At 44.4% G+C, this 27139-nt stretch overlaps 1 protein-coding gene across 1 annotated transcript in view; it reads left to right on the top strand.

The window, feature by feature from the left end:
* BRE (brain and reproductive organ-expressed (TNFRSF1A modulator)) overlaps positions 1-27139 on the top strand; it is a 352293-nt gene that overhangs the window by 303846 nt on the left and 21308 nt on the right. Inside the window, exon 11 of the mRNA XM_006767439.2 lies at positions 18004-18157. Coding sequence (XP_006767502.1) covers positions 18004-18157 — 154 coding nt within the window. The remainder of the gene's footprint in view (positions 1-18003; positions 18158-27139) is intronic.

Raw genomic sequence — 27139 nt, 5'->3', positions numbered from 1 at the left:
CTCTGACCTCACTCTCTCTCTCCCCCGCCCCCCCATCCCCTCTCTGACAGGTAGATAACAAAAGTAGAAAATGCATTTGGGCCATTTCAAAAAGTTCTGGAAATTTCTATCACTTCATGCAGGAAGTGCCGGGCATGGCTCTTGTCCTCACGTGCATCTCCCGAGGCCCCCCACCCCCCCCGGGGTCATTATCGTGGCATCAGATAAGGCCAGTGGGTGGGGGGGGGGGGGGGGGGGGCAAATATGCAGGCACATTAACATGGCTGCTGTGTTGGAAATGCTATAGTTCAGATGTATAACACCGGTGTGTTAGGTCAGCTTCCACGGGGTTTATAGAGATGTCTTAGAGCTGGGTCTTTAAGTGCAAATAGAAATGTGCTGTGTAGATAACTAGGAAAGGATGTCCCAGACAGAGAGAACCGTGTGCTCATGAACTGATAAGGTGCAATTTAGAAGATTGGGAATAATTCATAAAATGGAATCTTTAGGATACATGAGTGAAGGGTGTACTAGAAGATGAGGCAGGAAAGAAATGTGCCTGGTTATAAAGAGTGTTATATGCAGGGAGTTTAAAGTCTATCCTCGTACTGATGGGAAGCCGTGGGAAGATTTTAAACAGGACGGTGACATTATCTCCCATACATCTGATGGCAGGGCCGAGGTTGAATTCACGTGGGAAGAAGGCAGGGGTAGGAAAACCATTTGGGGTAACTAATTGGTCCAGGAAAAATAATACAAGGTGCTCAAACAGTGGGAGGGGGTGGGGCAGATTCTAGAAATCCTGAGAAGCTGGAATCAGCAGGCCTCCGAGCCTATTCAGATGAGGAGCCGGGGAAGAGGGAGGAATCGCAGATTACTGGGACCGGTGAGCAGAGAGCAGAAATTTAAGAAGGGGGCCGGAATTGGGGGGAAAGATAATGAGTTTGAACATACTGAGTTTGAGGAGTTTATGTGATAAGCTGGTGGAGGTATTCAGTAAGTGGCCAGAAATGTGACACTGAGCTTAGAAGAACCATCCTGATTGATGCAGATTGTGATCCACAGAGCACATAGCATGGGGCTGGTAGGGCAGCACAGGACTTGTCTGTAATGTGAGAGCCCTGGAAACAGCTCCAGGGAGGGCAACAGCTGGTCCTGGAGGGTGGCTAATAAGCAGCAGAGGTAAGATGAGATCCAGGAGAGAGGGGCACCGGAAGGCAGGAGTGGGAAGGGAGGTGAAAAGGAAAGGCGTTTGTGTTGGTAATTAATGGTCATTGTGTGCACGTTGGAGGAGTGAAAGAAACATCCCTGCATTCTGATGGGAGCCAGGTGTTCATAGGTGACACATTGATTGACAGAGAAGAAGCTGAGCCAATCTTTTTTTTTTAAATATATTTTTATTGATTTTTACAGAGAGGAAGGGAGAGGGATAGAGAGTTAGAAACATCAATGAGAGAGAAACATCAATCAGCTGCCTCCTGCACGACCCCTACTGGGGATGTGCCCGCAACCAAGGTACATACATGCCCTTGGCCAGAATCGAGCCTGGGACCTTTCAGTCCGAAGGCGGAAGCTCTATCCACTGAGCCAAACTGGTTAGGGCATGAGCCAATCTTCTTTCAAGAGTTGGGGGATTGAAGGAAAAGTGAATGAGTTGTGGCTAATAGAGGGGTGGTCCAGACGGGTACTTTGGGGGATAAGAGGTTCTTCAGCATGGTGAGAAGGAACCAGTTGGGAGGGGGACGAAATTTAGAGGGAAAAGAGGGAGATCATGGAGAGAGCAAATCCTGGAGGAGGCTTAGTGTCGAAGCTGGGCTGCAGGTCAAGGAGGAAGTTTTAACAAGAGGAACTCGGCCTCCTCTGAGACAGGAAGAGAGGATGCAGACAGAGAGTGATAAGAGGTGTGGAGAGGGAGGGCCAGGAAATGGAGATATTTGCCCTTGAGCGTCCATTTTCCCTAAGAAGTTAGAAGCAGGATTGTTTCCTGAGTGAAGGTGTCAGGATGGATTTAGGAATTGTAAAGAGATGGGAAGTTTTGGAATAGTCATCAGTGTGAACAAAATTTCAATTGTTTAATTATCTCTCTGTTACCAGCTCCTGAGAGTGCCTGGAGTATAGTCAGCACTCAAAAATGTCTCTGAATGAATGGATTTTAAAATTGTCAGAGAGGAGGATTTTAGGAGTCACTGTTTTCCACCTGGGTCTGGGTGTGGCCACAGGGAAGTGGGTGCTGGATTGGTTGCCTTGTAAATGCCGAGAAGTCAGGATGGAGACGAAGACCTGAAGCAGGTGTGGATGTTCTCAGGAACACTAGTGTGCAACCAGGAGGCTGAGTAGATGACCGCGAAAATGACCAACAGAGGTGACCTAGCCAAATGGTCTGAGCGTTAATGAGATACTTTCTTTGCAGGGGCAAGTGTGAAGGTGTAGCAGGTCTGGGGAAATAAGTGAAATAAGTGGCTTCTACTCAGGGGGGTGGCCCAGGGAGAAAGCTGGGTTTCACCTGAGACAAGGAGGTGGCATTCTAAGGAGAAGGGGGAGGCGGCTGCTGGAATGGGAGCAGAGGTGGGGGCGGGGGGGTTACTAGGTGTTTGTCCTGAGGGGAGCCCAAGTGACGGAGGGCATTGGGAAGAGTCAGGAGGACAGATGTGTGTAGAGATGGAAGATGAGCCTCACTGACATGAGAGACTGATTGGGGAGGAAGGCGGTGGTGCAGAAAGAGGTCTCTAAGGGTCTGCACAGAGGCAGTGGGTAAGAAGGCAGTTCTTGCAACAGAGAGTCCTGCTGGGAAACCTGTTACAGAGCTCAGAAAGCACAGTGAGCCTGGCAGTCAGGTTGCCCCGCACCTCCCCAACAAACACACGTGGTCTGGGAGAGCGACTCCAGAGGCCTGGACTATCCCGGCTCCAGATCCACTAGGCACACCTCTTTCCGCACCACCGCCTTCCTCCCTAATCAGTCTCTCATGTCAGTGAGGCTCATCTTCCATCTCTACACACATCTGTCCACCTGCTCCTCAGAGCCGGCCCAGTGGCCTGTCACCTGCTCTGTCTTGTGGCCCCTGCGACGCTCACAGTCTGTCCAACCAGTGTTCCCTGGCCACCGAGTTCAGCCCCTTGTGAGCAAACCATGAAAGAGCGTGGACCCTCAGCTAGTGTCGCTGACGGGCTGCCCTGAGCGGCCACCGGAGCCGCTGTGGACACCGTGGAGTGGGCGCTTTGAATGCTACCACCAGGTGCACAGACAGCGTGGGAGGCAGAGTAGAGCTGCCCCTGGGCCAAGGCTTAGTTAGCCAGGAATCTCAGGACAGAGCAAAGCCTGGGCCTTACTGTCTACTTGTTATTGTGTGCAAAGAAAAAGGGCACATCATGAAGCAAAGCAAAAGGAGACAACGCCTGCACGGGCAGCCAGTCAGGCTCTCCTCTGAGCCCCAATCCATCCAGTGCGCCTCCTGCTTTTGTCCTTCTCACCCTGCATTGTGATTATTCTGATTACTGACACTCCCCAATGATGAGCCCTTAGGGCAGAGTTCATTTTGCTTCATCTCAAAATCCCTGACCCTTAGCAGGGGGTTAATGCAGGTAGGGCAGCTCAGAGGACGAATCTACAACTCACATACTGTTTTCTCACTTGACTTCTAATAATGCATTTGGCCCTACTGTCCTACCAAATCATAACTGATTTTCAATAGGTAAAACCCCAGAGGCCATTCTGTGTGATGCTGAAAGATGCCTTCACTCTCACCGTCAGGAGTCCCTGGTCAGGAATGCTCATGGCCACCCTTAAGTTTCAGACAGGCAGCTCTCTCTTCTCTTTTTGTACAAGTCTGTCTTCTCTGCTCCTTAAGCCAAATACACACACACACACACACACACACACACACACACACAGAGGTGTATGTATGCATATAAAATAGGGGACCCACTTGGTAAAACCTTTCTCTAGACCTGGGGTTTCCACACCTCTCCTTGACCTAAGATTGAATGATGACTTAGCAAGTTGAACATTTAAAGAATCAAACCTGTTTTTCCGTGGAACCAATTAATGATCTACCGGAAGTGAACTGTTGAAGCTTATAGAAACAAAGGTTTTCGTCACAGAGAGTATTGGCAGGTCATTCACGAGGTGGAGCAGGGAGAACCGCTGTTTGGTGGAAAGCGGCGTGCAGGCTGAATGAGAAGATTCAGTGCTGAGTCCACAGCAGGCTCTGCGGAGGTGTGACCTGGTTTAGGTACTTTATTTTAAAGCCCTTTGGGACTTCCTTCTCTTTTTAATTCCTAATCAGATTTTTTTCATCTGCCCTTGAATGCACTCTATGTGAACTTGGACTTCAGCATTTAAGTCTTGGCCTTTTCTCTGGAGACAGATGGGCTGTGCCACACCTTCTGTGGAAGGAACACTAGAGGGGCCTCCCCAGAGCTGCCCAGTGTTTCAGCACTCTCCTTGATCCGGGAGACCTGGGTTGGCCCTGTGGATTAGGACAAGAGGTAGAACTAAGGTAGTTAGGCTGGTGGTAGTGTGTAGGCCCAGCTCTGTCGTACAACTGTAAGTCTAAACAAGCTGCTTCCCTGCCTTGAGTTCCAGTGTTCTTGCCTGTAAATGGGGTGACATGCCCACCTAGAAAATTACAGGTGAAACAGTATATGGGAGAGCATTTTTAAGCCATAAACTTATGTGAATGACAGTCACCAGGCCTCTGGAATTATCAGGCTGAGGCCAGGTAGATAGTCAGGGAGGCTATGGAGTCATTGCAGGATATTGATAAATGGGACTTTCTGGGACTTTCTACAGGAGGAAAGCTGAGGGCCAAGCCTTCCGGGTTAATAAGTCCCTCAACTGAGCTTTGAGGAGAGAGGCTGTTAATCAGATGGAGGAAAGAAGACAGTAAACGTTTTAAAAGAAAAGGAAGTAGCAGATCAATACAGTGTTATGGAAACCATGGGAGAAGAGCAGGAGTGAGCAACAGTGTCAAATGCCATTAAAACCCCATAGATATGGCCATAAAATACTTTCCAAATCAAAAGTAAGAAAACAAGGAAATTGAAACATCAAAAATAAAAATTCTTAAAAGTCTGGGATCATTGTACCCTTGAGTGTAACTTACAAGATCTGAAAGACAAACATTACAGGCCTCCTTCCCGTCGCTTAGGACTGTACGTGTCTGTCTCAGACTTTTGTGCACTTTCTTCATCAATGATAGAGAACTGCCTGCCCGTAGCAACACTGGCTCAGGTGGTAGACGAGCCAAAATGCCCCTGAGCAGAACTCCTTCCAGAAGGTCAGAAACAAGCCATCATCTAAATCGTAGCATCTGCGTGAAAAGCACAGGGGCTCCGGCCCCAAGTGGGCAGGCTGACCCTGGCCTGTCTCCTTCAGGGCTGCAAGGACAGTGTCGGGCTTCCCCGGGAAGGCACGTTCCCTAATAGAAAGGGGTAAGAGACACTCGTGTTGTAGAAAGCACCCCGCACCTTGTAGATGTTAATAAATATTAATTTTCTTTCTTTTTCTTAGCATTTAAAAACATGATTTATTAGAATGAAGCACAAAGCCAGAAATCCATCCTCGCTCTGTCTGTAATCAGAGTTTTTTCAGGTTTGGGTGGGTGAAGAACCACACTCACTCTGCGATAGCAGCGGTGGTGGCTGCGGTGGCTGCTGCTGAAGGGAGACTTGCTGGGTGACGGCGGCGGGCGGTGTCCTCACAGGCTGGGGCCAGGGCCTGGGGCTCTCTGTGCACGGCCCAGGCAGCACACCTCCTGCCACAGGCTCCTCATTACCAAGTGGCACACGATCTCCAAGGCCCTTTTTGAACTGTGGTTTAGGAGTGTCCTCCGTTGTGACCAGACATGGAGATTTTTAAGGAAATATCTCTCCTATGTGCAGCTTAGCTCAGCCCAGCCCAGCCCTATAAGCACCCCTGTCAATAGTCAGCCAAAAGGAAGGGAGTTGATGAAGGAGGGTCACAGAGTCTGCATGGAGCCCTCCAGGCCTGACCTGAAAACCTTCTAATAAGCTTGGTGCACTAGTTCCCAAGTACCAAGCAGCTCAACGTCCAGAGCAGGTCTGCGGTATACTGGCGTGCCGACCCAACAGCCTGGGCTGGGAGCTGGAGGTGAGGGTGACCTGGAAACTACAGGCCACAGATTCCGACCACTTTAGGGCTGGCGGGCCTCACCAGTGCTGTGACTGTGTGGCCCACTCTAAATTAATATTTGTCATTTAAAAAAATATATATATTATTGATTTTTTACAGAGAGGAAGGAGAAGGATAGAGAGTTAGAAACATTGATGAGAGAGAAACATCGATCAGCTGCCTCCTGCACACACCCTGCTGGGGATGTGCCCGAAACCAAGGCACATGCCCTTGACTGGAATCGAACCTGGGACCCTTGAGTCGGCGGGTCGATGCTCTATCCACTGAGCCAAACCGGTTAGGGCAATATTCGTCATTTTGACTTTGAGTCGTTTAGAAATAAGTAGGAAGTTCACTGTAGAAAGATTTCTATCAAAAACAACAAAAAGAAAAATAGTTTTGGAGCTTCCCAGAACAGATCCTCAGTTTTGGGTGTGAATATGCTTTGTTGGGTAACACGGACCCAGTACCTTTGCTTGAGCATGGTCTTATTCCTTTGAATTTGGATGTGCAAATCCAACAGCTCATTTAGGTCAAGGGCTTGCCTCAACATGATCACCTTCTGTTTACACAGTTTATGCTCTTTAATTCCAGTTTCTTAAATACGAGAATATGACTATTTAAAAACATCATTTTAGAGAGCAATCCTACCTTCATTCAAATAAGATTTCAAGTTGAAATTGCTGTCAAAGAAGACCATGAATTAATGTCCATTTCCTGACTGTGTCTCCCACCGATGCTCATAGAAGAAATAATGACCAAGGAGCTGGCCAAACAAGCAGTAATAACCAGACAGAAACTTGGATAGTTCACCCACCAACTAGGTCATCTTTAGATACACGAAGATTGATTATACTTCTGGTCTTCTTGTTTCAAAGGACAAAATCATTCACAAATAAGTAGTTTAGCAAAAAATGTAAAACCTTTGCCTTAAAGGAGACACGTGTGAGAATGGGGAGAATATCACGGTACACAAGCACAAAAGAAAACAGCCAGCCAAGTTTTCATCAGGTTCCTCTGTTCACATGCTTCCTGGTCTGTGGTCAGCCTTTGCTGCAAAACCTCGTTTGACCTTGGCGTCTCCAGAGCTGTGATTTTTTTTAAGGGAAGAAGATTGTAGAATTAAAAATGAAGACATTGGCCTCAAATTCTAAAATGAGCGAAACTAAGTTGGAAGCTTAATTGAAAGAACATAGTTACTTTCTGACTATGGCCTGTATTTTCTGAGCTGGAAGTCAGGTTGGGAGAAGAAATAATATAGCCTCAGGTTTATGTGTTTAATTGCTTCTAAGAGAAAAGCGGATAATAATAGGTATCCTTATGGATGTCTGCTATGTGCCAAGTGTTGTACAGATATTCATTATATCATGTGAACCACTCAGTAGCCTCACAAGGTAGGAATTATCCCATTTTAAAGATGAGAAAACCTAGACTCAGAGAGTTCAGTAAATTGCCTGAGGTCACCCAGGTAGTAACTGGCAGAGTGGGACTCAAGCCCAGATCCATCAAATCCACACATCATGCTATTTCCACAGCACCATCCTGTTCGTACATTCCCGTACGCCTTCACTGTGTCTATCAGGCACTTGCTATGCACCAGACACTGTGCCCCATGCTTTATTTTCAACCTGGAGGCTAGAGTTTTTCTACTTTATGGATAAGAAAAGAGGCTCAGAGAAGACAGTTAATCACCAAAGTTAGCTGCTCAGTAGATCCTGGGTTGCCACCTCCAGAGCACACGTCTCCACTCAAACATTCAGCGTCACCAGACCAGCTACTTCCTGTCTGCCTCCCCTGACGGAACTTAACCCAAAGCAACCAGAGAATGGAGTGCTTATCTTTGAATATTCCCAAGGAAAATATCCCATACCTCCTAATCTAGTGGGTCAGGGAGTCCCCTATAATGTTAATACCCCAGAGCAGTATAAACCTAGAATGGAGAATGCTTGAACAGTATCATCCACAAATAAAAAAATAAAGGTTTCTGCACAGGGGAATGCATGGTGACCAGGGCTCTTAACCCTGTCCTGTCACCCTGGAGGGTACAGATTCCAGACACTGCCCGAGGTTAGGCTTAAACGATGCCCCACCCCAATCTTATGCCCAAACCCAAATCCCAGACCCTTCTGTATGGCTGGTCCACATAGGAAGTTGGAGCTGTTGGAGATGTTTTGTAAGAGGAATCAGTTTCTACACTGAGAAGTGAATGACTGCTCTCCTTTAATAATAAATAACTTAGTTTTGATTTGTGCATCATACTTCCCAAACATCCTCCATTCTAGAGAATTTAGAGGATATTTAAATTGTAGGAACATGTCTGCCCGCCAGAGTGGATGGAATGGGATGTTTCCCCTAGAAGTGTTCAAGGGTAACACCGCCCACATAGAAATGTCCATGCTCCTTTGCTTTGTGTTCACAACTCTCCACAGTTTGGCCTCCTTATCCAAAGCCCCTCTGCACCAGCATCCCAACCCCTTGGCCTGTGTCCCCTGCACCCTGGTCACTGGCAGTCCTCACTCTTCTCCTGTGGTTGTCAATGCCGTTCCTCTGCCTGGAATTCCCTCACCTTCCTCCCTCCCTTCCCAGCCATAACCTTCCACTTAGCTGCCTGTCAAAATCCTAAGACCCTGCTCGTCCAGCGAGCCTCCTGGAAGCCCTTGGGTGGATTGTCTTTCCACCCTGTGCCCCTGCGGGTACTGGCTCTGCTACCACCTCACCATCCTCTGCCGTGGAAGGAGAGCAGGCCAAGCTCATGCTGCACCGTGAGGAGGAGCACAGGGCTGCCGGCTCGCTTCCCTGGAGCCGCTCGTAGCGCACCACGAATGTTTGTCAAATTGCATAGTTGTTGCTGTTTTCTCTAAAACAAAGCTCATCACCAGCTCCTTGAAAACAACAACAACCAGATGAGTTATAGACTTTTCCTTCCGAAAGCCACATTAGTCATCCATCATTTTGGAGGAGTCAGGATAGTTGCACATTTGTACCTGGCAGGATGTTCTAGTTTCTCAAGACGAATTCAAACGGACCAGTGCCAGTCCCCTACTTAACGATTTTAAACTTGTTCTTTTCTTCTAACCATCTGCATTTGGTACACTGTCCATGGATTTGTTAAATTAAAAGCTTATGACTCTTTAAAGACGTGGCCCAGTTTTTAAGTGCCAAAAATTTTTGCATTTGAATATATTTTAACTTACTTAAGGGTTCTTTTAATAAAATTATTCCCTAATTTAGCCAGATTTCTTTTTTAATCTCTCCAGGCTAGGAGTTTATTTACTGTGACTAAATTATGTTAAAGATAGAAGTTGAAACAGTACTAAATGCTATTTATGGTGTTCTCTCCTGCTATGTTCCTTTCTGCATCTCCTAAAGCCTGTCTCCTTTTTCACATGCCTAGTGTAGTCAGTACGTCCTCACTTGGATGGTCTGTGCCAGTCATCACTACACACATGGCCACCTGCTGTGCGTCCCATCCAGTGGAACACAGGCGAGAATATAGTAACGACAAGTACTCTTGTTAGCAGTACAGCCAGGACTGGATTATGTGGACACGGAGGACGGGGAAATCCCTGAGTGACAGAGCAGGCACGAGGGCCTTCCTGGAAGGTGGGGCTGGGACCAGGTCACAGAAACAAGAGCAGGTTGCAGGGACAGAGCAAGGAGCCGGGCCCGAGGAAATGCCAGGATCCAGACGGGAAGCACCCCCAGAGGACACAGCCCATCGCAAGGCGGGAAGTGCAGAGAGCCACAGGCATCCGCCTGTAGGATGTGGGGCCTGCGACTGGGAATATGCTCACTGAACGTGGGAGGGGATGATAAACCATGGGATGCAGACAGAGAAGCTGGGGCGAGGAGGGGTTCCTGTGGTCCGGGCTCGGCCTCTAGTACCCTGCTTTGATCCTGAGGACCCGCCTGGGGGCCGTGTTTGGGAGTAGGAGTTGGAAGCAAGCAGAGTTCTAGGACAGAGGCATTTCCTGGTACAAACGGAGTCTTGATGAGAGAAACCAGGAAGAGAAAGGGCCCTCCAGGCGGGAGAGCAGCTTGGCCGTGAGCTTCCCAGAGCAGCATCGGCTTCCGCCTTCTCTGTGCCACCCATTGCTCTCCTCGTGGGCAAGGAGAGGCAGTGAGGGGAGATAGGGGGGTTGTAAAATAGACAGTTTGTGGCTTTTCTGAATCGAATATAACAAAAGAGCCAAGTAAAAAGTAGAAAATTATGTTTGCACAAAGTTTATTGACTTCTTCCCTCTGTATGGACTATTCCCCAGACTCCAATTCTGATTCAGCTTTTAACCTTCTGGAATCAACTCAGAGCCCATCTCCTTTGCAGAGCTCTCCTCAAGCATGTACCCCATGTATGCACTTCATCCGTTACATTAACGCTGAACTGGAATCGCTTACTCGCCATTTCAGGTTTCCTCGTCCAGCCCATGAGCTCAAGGGCGTGTCCACCTTCATTTTTCTTGGCACTCTCTCTTCCAGTTTGTAAATTTGGGAGGAAAAGAAGGGACAGACAGGAGGGACCCATCTGACCAGCTGATTTTGCCAAACTGAGTATTCTCAGGAGAAAACATACCTCTTTTAGGCACCTGTATTCCAGGTTTCATGCACCTTTTTATTCTCTTCACAACTTTAGTGTGTGTATTTTTTTTTCATGAAGACCATTCAGCTTCCCTGACCCGCTTAGTTTTATAAATGCTCTCATTTTTAAAAGTAATATTTATTTGAAATACACACACACACACACACACACACACATTCTACAGCCTTGACAACATGAGTATTACTGGGTTTATAGATGTTTGTCAATCTAATGGATATGAAATTGAATCTCATTAAGGTTTTAGTTTGCATTTGTCTTCTCTTTTCTTTATTTAGTTCAATAAGCATTTATTAAGTATTTCTCATGTGTCCTGTACTATATGAATAGTAGACATATTAAAATAACTAATTTATGGTCCCTACCCTAGGAGCTCACAGTCTTCACAGCAAGTCGTACCTGGGAGGCATATCTGAGCTCTTAAGGTGCATTTGCAGAGGTCAGAGGTCTGAGGTGGGGCCCAGGTGTCTGCATGTTCATTCCATGGCCATGCTGATGCTCACCCCCGTTGAGAACCTCTGATCGCATGGGAGGAGAAGCCTAGCTGATCCAGTCTGTTTGTGTGGCAGGGAGAGACACCTGCTCTTCCTGGGCCACCTCGCTGGCTTGCCTTTCATTACAGGCTCTTCTTGCATTTTTATATGAATGGCTTACTGGGTGTTGGAATGATTAATTTGTGTCTATAAAGTACCTCAAAAGCAATTGCTAAACAAAATACAAGCAGGGGCTGGTTTCCTATAATTTCAACTATCTGGGACAGCTATAAACCTGGAAGGAAACAGCAAACAACCACCAGAGGAGGAGGAGGGGAAAGAAAAGGGGTTGGAAGAAGGGGAGGGGTCGGTCACTGAACTGAGGACAACAGCCCAGAGCTCACACTGCATCTCTTCACGTTGGCACAGCACCTGCTCCGTGCCAGGCTCTGGTCTAGATGGACAGTCAGCGTCCCTGACTGCAGGAGCTGAGACACGTCGGTGACAGACAAAAGGAAAGAGAAGAGGCAGAAAAAAGAGGATTTTGAGACAGAGTTGGCCTTGGTGAGACGTGGCAAAGGAAGAAGAAGCTGGGTAGAAACAGAAAACAGAATAAAGTAGAGAATGTGTGTGGTCGGGACAAACAGCCTGTCACTCCCCATGAACCCTGGGACCTCAGGGTTCCACACTAAAGGTACATCAGCTCAGAGCAGTGGACAGCGTGGGAGTGCGGCTCTTACGGGACGTTTGTGGAAGGGCAGGCTCAGTCTCCCTTAACACTGGGTGGTGTGTTCTCCATCATCGAGAAGGCTAGCTTTTTCCCAGAATATTTACTGAGATGTGCAGGTATGTTCCAAGTTTGGAAAGATCTCCATCAAAATAGTTAAAATGTAAGCACCATGAAAGCTTATGCTCTCATTTTCAGAAATTTCACGCATCTGAAATTTCACTTTAAAGCCGATTAAGAAGAGAAACTAAAGAAAAGGGGACCATATCTATTTAGTACCTGCTCGGTTTTTGTTCAGTTCTTTCAACAACACAACCAGATAAGAGTTCTCACCCTCGTGTTGCAGATGAGAACATCAAGATTCATAGACGAAGGTGCTGGGATTTGAACCCTTTTTATCTGACTCCGAAGGCTGTACCTTTACCCACTATACCGTGCTGTCTCCTCCCACGTTAGAATTTAGAGCAAAATTCAAGAAACTCCAGTTTGATGATAGTAAAACCCCAAAGGTAACCTGTTTACACAATTAAATCACACAACAGATAGTGAAAGTTTGAAACCAGTTTAACAAAACCTGGTTAATATTTAGTCTCCGGTCTCCTTAACGAAAGGCAGTGGTGCTGGTAAAAGGAGATGTTTGGTGCCTTGACTAGGACTACTACTGAACTGGAAACTTTATATTTCTTGTAGGCGAGTATTTTGGATACGTGGCCTTTAACTTTCTATGTGAGACCCCATGTTGTCTCGAAGGGTTAGCGTGTAGTTAGAAGGATGGGGTGGTTAGTAAGCAGGTGGCCAACTCCCCTAATGGTTGTGTACCCAGGAGGGGTAGCCTGAAATCAGCTGTACAGGAAGCAGGGGAATGTACAGTGTGAGGGCTGGAGAAATGAAATAATGGCCGACTGGTGAATAATGATGAAAATATGTGATGATGTGACTCCCAGGGAAGCAATTATGGTTAACCCCTCATTTGTTTGGCATTTTCAAGGATTGAACTGTCCCACATAACTGAATTTTCCAGACAGCTAAAACTTTCCTATTTATGTGCCCTGAGTGTTTTTTAACCATGCTTGGTGGAAATATTTCTGAAATAGATTATACAGTTATCCTGCCTTCTTGAACAGGAGCTGCAAGAAATAACATTTCCTGAGATGCCTTTGATTGAAAGTCTGAGAAGACCCGATTCAAAGAGGTTGAAGCAGTTAGGACTTATAATTGCCTCACAGAAGAAAACCCTCAGAGCTGGCAATTCCAAGGGTGACGAAGTCGGTGCCTCAGTGGTATCAGCTGACTCCTGTGGTCACGAGATGGGCGCGCAGCTCCCAGCCTCAGCATCTCACATGCTAAAATCTAAGGCCGAACAGGATGAGGGCTTCTCCTTACGCATGTCTTTAATCAGAGAGGGAAATATTTCTCAGAAGACCCCCAGCCGACTTCCCCTGGGTCCCGACAGTGGGACTGAGTCAGTGTTCCCTGCCTGGCTCCTGGGAAAGCGGAGAGAGTGGATAGCCAGCTCTTGGGCCTTTGGAGTCGGGGGCGGTGGGGGGCAGCTGCCTAAAGAAGGGTGGCGAGTGGCTGTGGGTAGGCACCCAGGAGTGTGCCGTGGTTTCCAGGATGGGGGTGAACATCACGTACTGTGTGGCTGTAACTGGACAGATCATTGAGCTTTTTATTCCTACACTAAGTGGCCCCAGATTGGGTCCTTTTTTATTTCCTAAGTCTGCTTTTATTTATCTCTCTTCTTCCTCAGACTGCTAGTTATCACTACTCACTATTCAAGTGCCTTGCCCTCATCTTGCCATAAGGAGATTTTTTTCTGGAAAAACCATATCCTCAAACTTGTTAGAATTACGTGTGAAATGTTCTGAGTATCTGACAGCTGTCCTGTGGATCAGACACACAGTGTCTGGTTTCTTTTGGTTGTTCAGGGTCATTTCCGTTGCTGAGGTTTTGGAGTAATGAGCTTCGATAAAGCTGGAACTCTGTGCCCAAGCTCCTTAGAAGCTGGGTGTTCCTTCAGAGCCAGTTTCTAGAGAGCCTTGTGCACCTCCATACTGCTTGGTGAGAGGAGGAATCTTTGGGGCAGGTAAGCTTGTTTATAGAGAAGGTGAGGCTGCGTCCGTCTGTGCATCTGAACGCAGCATGGCTGAGAGGCAGCTGTGCACTTGGCTCCCTGTCAGTGTGGCTGGCCAGCGGCTCTGGGCACTCCCGGGCTCCTGCATGGGACCAGCGGTCCGGGAAGGAGCCCTGTGAGCTCCAGGCTGTGCAGTTAGAGTGTGGGGGTGTGACTTGTTTCAACAGGCTCTTGAAGAAAGTCATGCTTTGAAAATAGTTACTGGGATTATACTGAGCAAGTGAGGATCATCCCTTCTGTGGACAGAGAGCTGACCAAAACCCAGTCTCTGTGTACAGGAAGAGGGAAATAGAAAGCAGTTGTCAAAATAACCCTGACAGTGAGTAACTGACCCAAATGGAATGATTCTGCTCCGGGAATCAGACAGGAGCCAGTGGGTGGGGGTGGGTGCTGAGGAAACAAATGGTTAAAGTGTTTAATTTCGATAAAGCTGGAACTCTGTGCCCAAGCTCCTTAGACGCTGGGTGTTCCTTCAGAGCCAGTCAGCTGTGTGAATGAAGGCCAGGAGCAGTGGTTCCCAGCTCTTGTTGGCCGTGCCCTACCTAAGCATCTCTAAACTCCTGGTGTCCCCTGTGACATGTAATTCTTATTATTGAAAAAGTGAGCTCCTATTCACGCGGAGGAAGCCTAAAAGGCCATTAACTTGGTCTAAACAAGCTTCCAAAGGACATGGTGTCCATGGAAGAGAAAAATTAAAGAACAAAAGGACAGTTGAAGTACTGAGGAAGAAATCACTAATAAATTGTTAAAAAATAATAATAATATGAAGTAATATGAAAAAATAGCAAATAAAGTTTCAAAACATAATAGAAAACTGAAATGCATAAATATGTCACAACATATATTTATATACTGTATAGGGGGCCCTTAGAACCATAAGAAATGCCAAAAATTCACTGTTAATAACTCGTTCTTGAATTGCCCCCCTTAAAAATCAAGTTGCCCCCCGGCGGGCCTGTGCCCCACATTGGGAACCACTGGTCTAGAGTAACAATTTACTGCGCATCAGAAAGTCATGAGGTAGCCTATAGGCGAATGGTAAGAGACACGAGCATCGGGGATAAGGAAAACAGGTTTTGTTTTTCTTTAGTTCTGACTAATTTGTACCATTCAAATCATTCTTACAAGAAGAATGCAAAGGATTTCTCATAAATATTTTCATTAACTCCTTCATATGCTGAGAACATTTTTAAAGAAGCCAATCCTTTATTGACTGCTGACTTATACAAGCAGGATACAAGTTAGCCAGGTAGAGCCAGATATTTTTCTAATTTTCTCCTCTGTGAATTAGTATGTGGATTACTGATTTTCTCTCTGAAATACTCTGACCATTCCTGCCCCCTAACAGTCTAGCCCTTGTGTTCAGATTTTAATATTGGCTTCAACTATACTTTTTTAGAAAAAAATCTCCGTGGAGAAATAATCATGTAACCAATGCTTTTGTGGGATCATGGTACCTATCAGCATATAGCTGGATAGCAATTTAAAAAAAAATCAGAACAACTCACTTCCTTAAGTAAATACATTTGCATTCACATTTTGAATTATTTCTGATGCTAATTGGGCATTTAGGGGAACAGAGTAGATGGTTCAAAACTAGGTGGGAAAATCATTTTTTTCAGCATATCAAAATACCAGCAATTCATTTTCAACAACAACAGCAAAAAACAGGAACAAAAGTTATGATGCATTCCATAGTCCAAAAAAATGGATTGCTTGAGAATCATGAAGCCTATGGTATTATCTGTATTACTTTGATACTGAATGGTGACAGTGTTATGCTTTAAATTAGTCCATTCTTGCCATTGAATTCCATTATTTAAAACTGTGGCTTTTTTGAATGGGAGATTACTACATGTACTTTTCAACCATGCTATTGGTGATTGTTTTCAGGGTTAATCCAAATCTTGTTTTATATTTGGAAACTTACCCATAATGTAAACCTAATTTAAGTAACATGTGAATAGGCATCGTTTCTAAAATTAATCTGAAGAAATAAAATGAGTAATCAGGAAAGACATTAACTTATTTTAGAAAGCAGTTTTTATTCAAAATGACTGAAGATGTTACTGATCATGCTTTGTAATATAAGGGACTCAAAGGGGCTTTCTGGATCGAATTATTTATAATTTGAATCAGTCTTTTTTCCTATTTGGTATTGTTCCTATATGTTACTAAATCTCTGCATTGGCACAAATAGACATTGAGACTGCACTGAGGCGGAAAATGTGACTAAAGAGTGGACATGCAGACTCTCGCCACTCTTCTTTGGTTGTGGTGTGATTCAGAGGCAGAAAGCCCCACACCCTGAGTCAGAGGCAGGTCCACTCCGGGCGTTAGGAGGCCTAACCACTGGGCCTCTTATTATATTTTTTGTTTTTTTGTTTGTTGTGTGTGTGTGTGTGTGTTTAAGTTTCTTGCAAATCTAATTTTTTTTTCAAGAAATCATAGTGGGTCCTAAGAGGACCTAGTCCAAGTCAAATGTCACCCTAAACTGGCATAACAATAGAGTATGTGGGGTTTCTTTTTTTCACATATTTGTCTTATGTCACCAAAAAGATGAACCTTGTATATCCTTCACAGCAGACACTTGAACTTACTGAATCTAAATTGTGACATAGGGAGCGTGTGGTGAGCAGGTCATGCCAACATCCATGAGAGCAGAAGGCAGCGCGGGTCCCTGGAAGGAGATTCGGGTTTAAATCATGAGACGAGATCTGAGTCCTGCCCCCGCCCAGCTATGGCATGAGCGAGGTAGTAAACCTGTTGGAGGCTCAAGTTTGTTCATCTGTTAGAGGCAGGTGGCAAAAACAGCGTCTGCTTCACGTAGTTATATCTTTCAAATTAGATGAAGTATGTAGAAGTACTCTGTAAAGTACACATTTTTCTTGTTGTTTTTGATGTATTAATGTGCCTGTTCTTTGTCCTGGAAGTGGATAACGTTCACACAAATATACATTATATACCTTGAGGACTGTGCTAATGAAACAGGCTGTATTTTTTAATGATGTTTTGCCTCAACTAAAAACAGTGTCATTTTCTTTTTAAAAAAGGGAGTTAAAGAACTCCAATTGAGCAGATGATGTTAACAACAAAGATTAGACTCATTGTGCACTGCAACAGTAGACACATGTGGCGCTCAGATCTGCTCCTGTTGCATTCCATTCAGGAGCTCCCACGGCTTAGGGCAGGGGTCCTCAAACTACGGCCCACGGGCCACATGCAAATACAAATATTGTATTTGTTCCCGTTTTGTTTTTTTACTTCCAAATAAGGTATGTACAGTGTGCATAGGAATTTGTTCATAGTTTTTTTTTTTAACTATAGTCTGGCCCTCCAACGGTCTGAGGGACAGTGAACTGGCCCCCTGTTTAAAAAGTTTGAGGACCCCTGGCTTAGGGGATGGATGTAGTAAAGCAGACAGAAAAGCTTGGAACTGCTGAGTATCCTGCTTGACTAGAAATAAAGGGGTAAATTTATTTTTTCTGGGGTTCCAGCTGCCATGTCCTATAAGACAGAAAGATTATCGTCTGCCCTCTTGGTGATCCCCTTTCTGAATTCATTATCGAAGGACACCCTCCACCCCCATCAGATTGTAGGTGAGGAAGACACTGCCAACCTGTGAAGAGTTTATGGTATAACAGAGACTTAAAATAGGCATACAACCAGCTCCGTAGAATACTGGGCAAGGCACGAGCCACAGGAGAGTTCAGATGGCATTCCTTCAGCACCTACACACCATGCCTCAGATCAGTTCAAGTTTCATTTTCGTGTGATTTGCCTCCTGGAAGGCAGGGAGGGCACCTTGTATTTCTTGGTCCCTCTCTCCACACTTTTTACCTAAGCCTCAACCAGTATTTATGCTGTAAACCAAGTTTTGTACCCAACATTCAGATTTATCCAAAAAATTGTAATTAAGATGCACTTAACCCTAACTTTCTTTTCCTTTTTACTGTGTTTGCAGTTGACCTGCCCCTGTTCTTCCCTCGAGACCAGCCAACTCTGACATTTCAGTCCGTCTACCACTTTACCAACAGTGGACAGCTTTATTCCCAGGCCCAAAAAAATTACCCATACAGCCCCAGATGGGATGGAAATGAAATGGCCAAAAGAGCAAAGTAAGTGAATCCATTGTTATTTCCCACAGGTGAGAACATGTTATCTAGTTTAGGGGTTGGCAAGCTGTTGCCCACAGGCCAAAGCCTGCCCTGTGCCTGTTTTTGTAAATAAAGGTTTATTGACATACAGCCACACCCATATCTTTACTTATTCTCTCTGGCTATTCCCATGCTACAGTGGCAGAGTTTGTCATGGAAACAGACAGAATATAGCCTGAAAAGCCAAAAATTGCTGTTTGGCCCTTTACAGAAAAAGCTTGCCAACCCCTTGTCTAACCTCATCAGATGACCATGTTGTTGTTTTTAATGGATTATGGGATGTATCAGAAATCTACCTCTCTACTTAGAGAAGTACTAGATAGAAATTAGAGTTGTGGATAAATGGTGTCAATGATGGAAATGTTGACAGCTGCTTTCATTTTTTTAAAAATATTTTCTGCAGCTTCAAGTAGGGCTGCATTTTCCTTGATTAAATAAGTAGCTACACAAGTAGCTTAGAATTATTAAAATCCCTATGGATGTCGGTTGGCAATTTGATTCAGTGGCAGATGGTTAGTACCTTATCACTTTGAATCACACAAATGAAGAATTATCTAGTAGGTGTCTTCTTCATTTGCTCACTTAATATTTACTGAGCAACTACCATGTTCCATACAGTGTGCTCCATGGGGATTTATAGTCCAGCAAGAGAGATCAAAGCCTCCATCACACCACACTTCTAATAGTATTCAGTGTCCTGCTGACAAAACCTGGCCTTCCAGACCTAGAATGCTCTTGATTAGCAGGACTCCTTGCTCATGCCACCCCCTCCCCGAGACCTCGCTTCCTCCCAGGGTACCTGTTGGCATCTCCTATACTTTCTCTAGCACAAGGCCTTCACTTCTAGCAGGAGGGATCGGGACTCTTACGTAACGATAGAGTGGCTTCCTCTGGGAATCCAGGCCTCCCCAGATTCACCTGAGGAATCTAGAGCTGCTGTTATCTGAAACTTCAGTGTGCCCTTTCTCCCTGTAGTGGCCCTTTTTACCGTGATACCCAAGTCTGAAATTCTATTTAAGGTAAAAGACAAGCATATGCAAATGTAACTTACAACAATGATTAAGACTTGCATACCTTGAAACAAACTCAAAAGGGTATTATAAAGTAAGTTTTCATGTTTGAGGCATTGCAATTGTTTAATTCTCTGGGCTTTCCCTCTATATACATAGGATCTGCCCCTAGAAGATGGGCTGTTATTTGTGGTATGTGCTGTGGAGTCCGAACCAGATGTGTCTTTGTGGTTTCCATGGCAAAGCTATCGTGTGTGTGTGTGTGTGTGTGTGTGTGTGTGTGTGTGTGTGTGTTAAGTAGCCATTTAGCATGTATATGAATTGAGTCTTTAAGGAGTTGCGGACCACAAGCCAATGATTTCAGTATGGGAATATTGTAAGCGAAGCTTGTTGATCTTAACAGATCAGTACACAGAGTTGCAAGAGACATTTGCTTTATGTTAACACCAGTCTAAAGAAAACATCTGAAGTAATGTTGAAAAAAGTCTGCTTTCTACTGTAGTTAGGGGGATCCATTTTAAGTGTAATAAAGGAAAAAGTCAGCAGCTCATGTTCAGAAGAAGACATAGAGTAAAAGTGCCTTCCTGAATCGAACAGAGTGGCTTCCCTGGGGCTACAGGAGGCTGGGCAATGAATAAACACAACCAGGGCACTGTCCTGCAGTACAGACTTGAGACTGGTAGAGGTTGGAGAGAAAGGACAGGAGAAAAGGTCAACCGCAGCACTCCCTCCACACCCAGGTTCTTTGTCCTGTGAAAATATTGTATGTACACAGTGCATAAAAGGCCATAATTCACTTTGCGAGCTCTGCCCGTGACATAAACACTCTCACAGTTTCTGAACAGCAGTAGAGCCTTTGAGTGGAGTCGGCTGTTTATTCCTTCCTATAGAGCAAAATTCTAAACATGCGAACTCAGAAAGGAAACTTGTTGGCATTGACTAGGGCTTTTCCCATGACTTGTGCTTCTTGCTCATGGTGGTCCAGCAAATGCTGTCCTCACAAGTGAAATCCCCTCTACCGGGTGAGCACAGGCTTTGAGGCCATGCATGCCCAGTTCCTCTCACGAGGTCCAGTCCCATGTGCTCCATAGCCTGGGCAGGGCTGTTTACCTCTGAACTCCATTCTGTGAAGCAAGTCTGTAATTCCTCTCTATTTCAGTGTGTATTCCTCTCCAGTGGTGGTGGGGGCTGGCGGGGGGGCTTGAAATGAAGGGTCAATCAATGAGAGAACCTATGAGGGACCCCTGAGTTTAGCTTGTGCTTTGTCTTTGCTCACTCCTTTGCTCCCACCCTCTTTCTGCCCCTTCAAATCGACTCCTTATTCAATCTTCTTCCTTATGGCTTTCCTCATCCATGCTAACTTGCAGGCAGCTATTTCCCCTTTTCTTAGCATTTTTTCATCCGTTAACAGCATTACTTCTTTCTTTCTAATCTCTATACTCTTTATATTTTTTAAGTTTCTTTTTCTTACTTGAACTGACTGGGACCTCCAGGACGATGTTGTATACAAAGATGAGAACAGACATCTGGCCTTGTATTTACACATTAAGGCTGATGTTAGCAGTAGGTTTTGCATAGATGTCTTTATCATATTGAATAAATTCCCTTTTCCTACTTTGCTAAGAGTGTTTATCATGAATGGGTGTTGAATTCTGTAGAATGTTTTTCCTGCATCTGTTGACATGATCCTATGGTTTTTCTTTATGCTGTTAAACTGAATTGCATTAATTAGTTTTTGGATGTTAGACCAACCATGCATCCCAAGGATAAACAAACCTTTCTCAGTCAGATATTTTATCCTTTCTTATATTATTAGATTTGATTTGCTAAAATTGTGTCAAGATTTTTATGTCTATGTTCATTAATGATTCTAGTCTGAAATTTATTTTCTTTGTGTTGTGCTTATCATATTTTGATAACAGCGCAATGCTAGTTTTGTAAAATTAATTGTTTTCCTTCATCCTCTCTTCTTTGAAGGAGTTTGTGTAGATTGGGTGCTATTTTTTTCTAAGTGTTTTATTGAGTTTTATTTGTGGGAAGAAATTTAATGTCTTTATTAAATATAGAGATTCCAGATTTTTAAAATGTCTTCTTGTGTTCATTTTAGCAAGTTGTGTATGTTTTTTAAAACATATTTTTATCAATTTCAGAGAGAGGAAGGGAGAGGGAGAGATAGAAGCATCAGTGATGAGAGAGAATCATTAATTGGCTGCCTCCTGCATGCCTCACACTGTGCCCTGACCGGGAATCAAACCCCGACATCCTGGTTCACAGGGCAATACATTCAACCACTGAACCACGCCAGCCAGTTGGACGTGTGTGTGTTTGCTTTTTTAAGGAATTTATCTATCCTAAGTTTTTGCATAATTGTTTGTAATATTTCCTCATTTTTTCTTTTACTATCCGTAGGAATTATAGTGACATAACCTCTTTCATTCCTTATAGTGAAAATTTGTATTTCTTTTTCTCTCCTTTTTTGTTTTTTTAAACAATCTAGCTGGGGGTTTATCAGTTTTACTGATCTTTTCAAAGAAGCAACTTTGACCTTGTTGATATAAGCCTTTAAGATTTAAAACTTTCTACGATTTGCTTTAAATGCATCCCACAAATTTTGATATGTTTTCATTATTATTTTCTTAGAAATATTTTCTAAATTCCCTTGTGATTTCTTTTTGAGTCATGGATTATTTATAATTGTGCTCCTTGAACTTTAAGTCTTTGAGGACTTTTCTAGATAGCTTATTGATTTCTGTTTTTGTCAGAGATCATAATCTGTAAAATTTTAATCCTTTGAAATCTGTTGAGATTTGTTTTATGGCTCAACATATGATCCATCTTGGTAATTAGTTCATGTGAAATTGAAAAGAATGTGTGTTCTACAGTTTTGAGGTATAGCATAGTATTTTGAGTATAATAAGGGCACACATTTAATATTATATATACATATTTAGCCAAATTACTTGTTAGTGTTATTCAAAGCTTCTGTATCATTACTGTTATTTTTTATGATTATTATTATATCAACTACTGAAAGGAGGTGTAAAATTTTCCACTTGTGATTTTAGATTTGTGTATTTCTTCTTTTAGTTCTGTCAATTTATGCTTTTCATATTTTAAATTTTTGCTGTTTAGGTACCCACATATTTAGAATTGTTATGTCTTGATCAGTTGGCCTTTCTATCATTTCTGTTAACATTTCTTGACCTGAAATCTTTGTCAGATATTTATATAGTTGCATTTGCTTTCTTATGCTTATTTTTTACATGGTATATCCTTTTGTTTCGTCCTATATATGCCTTTATATTTCAAAGAAACCTTTTGTAAATTTTTTAATCTAGTCTGGTAATCTTTGCCTTTTAATTGGAGTATTTGGTTTATTCACATTTCATATAATTAATGAGCTGATTCAGTTTATGTCTAACAACTTACTATTTGTTTTATTTATTTATGTATTTATTATTTATTTCTTTGTTCTTTCCTTCCAAATTTTCCCTTTGATTTATTTGAATATTTTTTAGTATACCATTCTCTCTTCTGTTGTCTTTTTATGTATAGCTCTTTATATCATATTTTAGTTATTAATACACTAAAATACTTCCTTATCATAGTATAGTATGAATTAATATAATACTTCAAGTATAATATAAAAACCTGAAACAGTATAATTCTCCTTATATTTTCTACTACTATCCTTTGTGCTCTTATATATTTCACTTATACATATTTTATGAGTCCCACAATACATTGTTATTACTTTGGCTTTTAATATTCAGTTAATTTATAAAGACTTTAAGGAATTAAACCCTGCTGCATTCCATTTTATTTTGTAATTTCAAATAAAGATAATGGAGAATCATTTCCTTCCCCCCAACCTTCCCCCCCCCCCCCGCAATAAAAAAGAAAACCCTCTTATTTTTAAAAGTCTACTTTGGAGCAAGCCTTCAAAGAGACTATGTTCAACCTATATACAGAGGACACAGACTCACCATTAAGAAAAGAACACTGTACTTACATGACACCCAGGCCCCTCTGCCTTCCCTGTGGACTTCACCTTTCACGGTGGCCCTACCATCCTGTCACGGGATCATCCCTGCAGCCCTGAGGGGTACAGTGCAGAACCTGTCTGCCCCTCACAGAGTGACTAAAGGCACTAAGGGCACACAGCTAACTTCTAATTTCTCTAAGGCTGTCTGCTTATAAAAATGGTGAAGCTAGTTTGGAGGGCTCTTATGAGTATCAAATGGGGGTGATTTCTGTTTTTGGTTAAGAAATTGCCACAAATTTAACAGCTGAAATAGCACAAGTTATTATCTTTCAGTTTCTGTGGTCCGGAGTCCAGGACAGCATGCCTGGGTTCTCAGTTCAGGGTCTCCTGTGTCTAAAATCAAGCCTCATCTGAGGCTTAGGGCCTCAACCCGCTCATTCAGGTTGTTGGCAGCATTCAGTTTCTTATAGTTATAGGACTGAGGTCCCTGTTTTCTTGCTGGCTGTCAACTGGAAGCCATTCCTTGCCAGGTGGTCCCCACTGTTGTCAAGTCAGCAGTGAGTGGTGCTCAGATCTTTCTCATGTTTCTGACTTCTCTGTCTCTGACCTCTGCACCCAGATTTAAAGGGTTCCTTTGATAAGGTCAGGCCTGCCAGTTAACCTGCCTTTCTTAAAGACATCTGTCCCATCCTATATAATTCTATGTAATAAAAGCCTAATATGCTAAGTGTCAGGTCATCCAGTCGGCTGTTCAACCAATCAAAGCATAATATGCTAATGATATGCTAAGGCCACTCAACCACTGACCACCAGGGAGCAGGTGCTCAATGCAGGAGCTTCCCCCTGGTGGTCAGTGCGCTCCCACAGCGGGAGCACTGCTCAGCCAGAAGCCCTGAGCTGGGCTCATGCCTAGTGGCAGGAGCCTCTCCTGCCTCCATGACAGCGCTAAGGATGTCCAACTGATGGCTTAGGCCCACTCCCCATGCTAAGCCATCAGTCGGACATCCCCTGAGGGTTCCAGAAATGAAGTCCATCACTGTCACAACCCTGGAGATTATACAGAGAGTGTAAACCAAGGGTGCTGAATCTTGAGGGGTACCTTGGAATTCTGCCTACTACATGGCAATATATAGGTGAATTGCCCAGCCTAGGGTCTGGCATGGTGAGCATTCAGTAATGTTAACTCTCAGCAGCAGCATGCCTGGGGGAATGCTGCTCTCTTTTTATAAAAAGGTAACAGAGCCAACATGGCTGTTTTCACAGGCACCCAGTAAACAATCCTCCAGCCTCAGTGACTTGGCCAGGGATTCTTATGTTCTAGGCTGCCCGTCCATGGCTGCTGTTCCCTGTGGTCGTGACTAATAGTGGCAGCACAGCCAGCTTGGAAGTGTGAAAAATCTATCCTTCAGTTATTTAATCCACATAAACCCAACTATCACTTTAAAAAAATGAACCCACTAGTTACCTACTTGCTAACTTGTATATAGCTTCAGCTATATCTAGAAGAATCAATCGGTGATGTTTTGTAATTCTTTGTAGTCTGATAAATCAGTGGATACACAGGGGAAGTTTTCCATGAATTTCATCGTACAAAGTACAGGTCGATCCTAAAGAACTAAGTCATTTCGTAGAATAGAATTTAATTTAATTTGGGGAAAGCACCCACTCAGTGGCTTGTCACACATTAAATTCATGACATAAATAGAATTACTAAAAAATATTTGAAAAATATCTTCTCAGTCAACACATGGGCGTAATTCATCATGGACCTCCTGAAATCACATGTTGTTTCCCTCCTTGCCTCAAGGTCAGAAAGATACTATTTTCTGATTTAGAAACCTATTCTAGTGTTGCCAAGCAGTACACGGTGGCCCATACGTGCTCTTCACCACGTGTGCTTGTATTATTTGTCAGCCAATTGTCTTTGCAGAATAACTTTCTCTTTCAATAATTTTTTAATGGTATATTCTGAACTATTTCAATTATGTTTCATTGTTGATACCTTAGTATTCTCAAAGATACTGTTTTCTTCAAACTTCTCATTAGCTGTCAAAAGCTCCATCCAGTCCTCTAAATAAAACAAATAAAAATAGATCTCTCACCCTGGCCAGTTTGGCTCAGTGGATAGAGTGTCGGCCTGCAGACTGAGGGTCCCGGGTTCGATTCTGGTCAAAGGCATGTACCTGGCTTGCAAGCTAGATCTGTGGCCTTGGTAGGGGTGCGTGTGGGAGGCAACCAATCAATGTGTCTCTCTCATATCAATGTTTCTCTCTGTCTCTCCCCTTCGCTCCACTCTTTGGCCCCTCCACTCTTTCTAAAAATTAATGGAAAAATATCCTCAGGTGAGGATTAACAACAACAACAACAACAAATAGATTTCTCCTTGATTCCGGGGGAGGTAAATGTCCCCACTTGGTTTGCACCCCTCCCCACTCCTTTGTGTGGCCTCTGAGCCCTCTAGACCTCTAGAGCGCCAGTGTGGAACGGTAGTTCCAAGCGGGTACTTCCCATTGCAGCCACAGGAGCCCTGAGGCCCGGCAGTTCTTTGGGAACTGGGTTGGGCTGGGGAGGGGTGTTCATGAAGTGTAAGTGGTTTTAATGTGAGCCTATTTATGTGTTTGTTTCTCTAGAAATTAGTGTCTCACTTCTCCACTCTTTTGTTGGCAGCTCCTTAAGGAAGCTCAAACTGTGCTTTGTTTCTGTGGAGGTTTAGTTGCCAGATCAGGCAGTCCCTGTGCTTGGTAAGCTGGCCAGCGGGTATCCAGACCACACTCAGTGTCAGGAAAACCCAGGTGGGAACTTTGCAACAACCCTCTCCCTCGCCCTGGACAGCTACCCTCTCCCTCCTCCCCCCCAGCATCTGTCCCCTTTATATCTCTATTTCTGGCACCAAGGGTCGGGGATGGCCAGGAAGGTGAGACTGTGGTCATTGTGACTGCCCATGCCCACACACCCTCTGCAAGGGGGCGCAGCTGCGAATCTGAGCCACTCTGGGCAGGAAGGGGAACGCAGCTGGGACAGTGCCGAGGGAGACAGAGCCACCAGGGCTGGGCTCCCAGCAAGCTCTGCCACAGGGCCCATCGGGGTCACCTCAGTGACAGAAACTCGGCTCAACTGCTGCTATGATTCATGGGTTTTCTTTTGTCTTTTGTTTTGCCTTGAGTTACCAAGGAATAGTTCCTTTTTAAAAAAACCCCAACTTCATCTTAGCTGAACTCCCCTCAGGAGAGAAGAGGGAGTTTTCCAGGCCCAGGCCAGCAGACCCTGGGAGATCAGGAATACCGAGGAATTGAGGAAGGTCAAGGTCACCAAAGCCTTCCATTCACCTGCATGCCTGGGGCTCCTGCATGGGCAAGCTCACCCGCTCCTAAGGTTTGGAAATACAGAAGCTGTGAAGAGAGAAATGAAGCAAATCAATTGCATGGCATTTGTTGATCCTTGAACTCTCAAAGAAAATCCTTTGAAAAGTATCTTCAAGGAATTGGTTTATTTTTCCTTTCAGAAGAGAGGGTAACAGAGATGGGGAGGAATCCAGATCTGCCTGGCGTCCAGGCATCCTCTTCCAACTGCGTAGGTCAGAGAGAACATGTTATTTATTAGAACCTGACATCTGTTGCTGTGAGATAAGCTCCACTGAAAAGCACGGCCATCAATTATGCTCACACAGCCCTTATCCCAGGCTGAGCTGCGCACTGTCCCTTCAGGCTGTACCAGGCACAGAGCGGTCCACAGCCCCGCCCGGCATCCTCGCCCCTCCGGCAGGACCCCCAGACCTGGTCCCAGCCCCTCGGCTGTGTTCCTGGCGTCCTTTGAGTTCTTTCCTTGGCCCCTCTGAGGACTGTTTTAAGGACAACCCCGCCTCTGTCCATCACGCTTTCTCAGTGAGACACAGGGCTAGGGCCACTGTCTCAGTCCTGGAACCAGAAGAAGCTGCACATGGAAGGAATA

Source organism: Myotis davidii, unplaced genomic scaffold (assembly GCF_000327345.1).
Source record: "Myotis davidii unplaced genomic scaffold, ASM32734v1 scaffold238, whole genome shotgun sequence".
Lineage (NCBI taxonomy): Eukaryota > Metazoa > Chordata > Mammalia > Chiroptera > Vespertilionidae > Myotis > Myotis davidii.
Note: the sequence above shows the minus strand (reverse complement) of the source record. Positions and strands in the feature narration are given on the sequence as shown.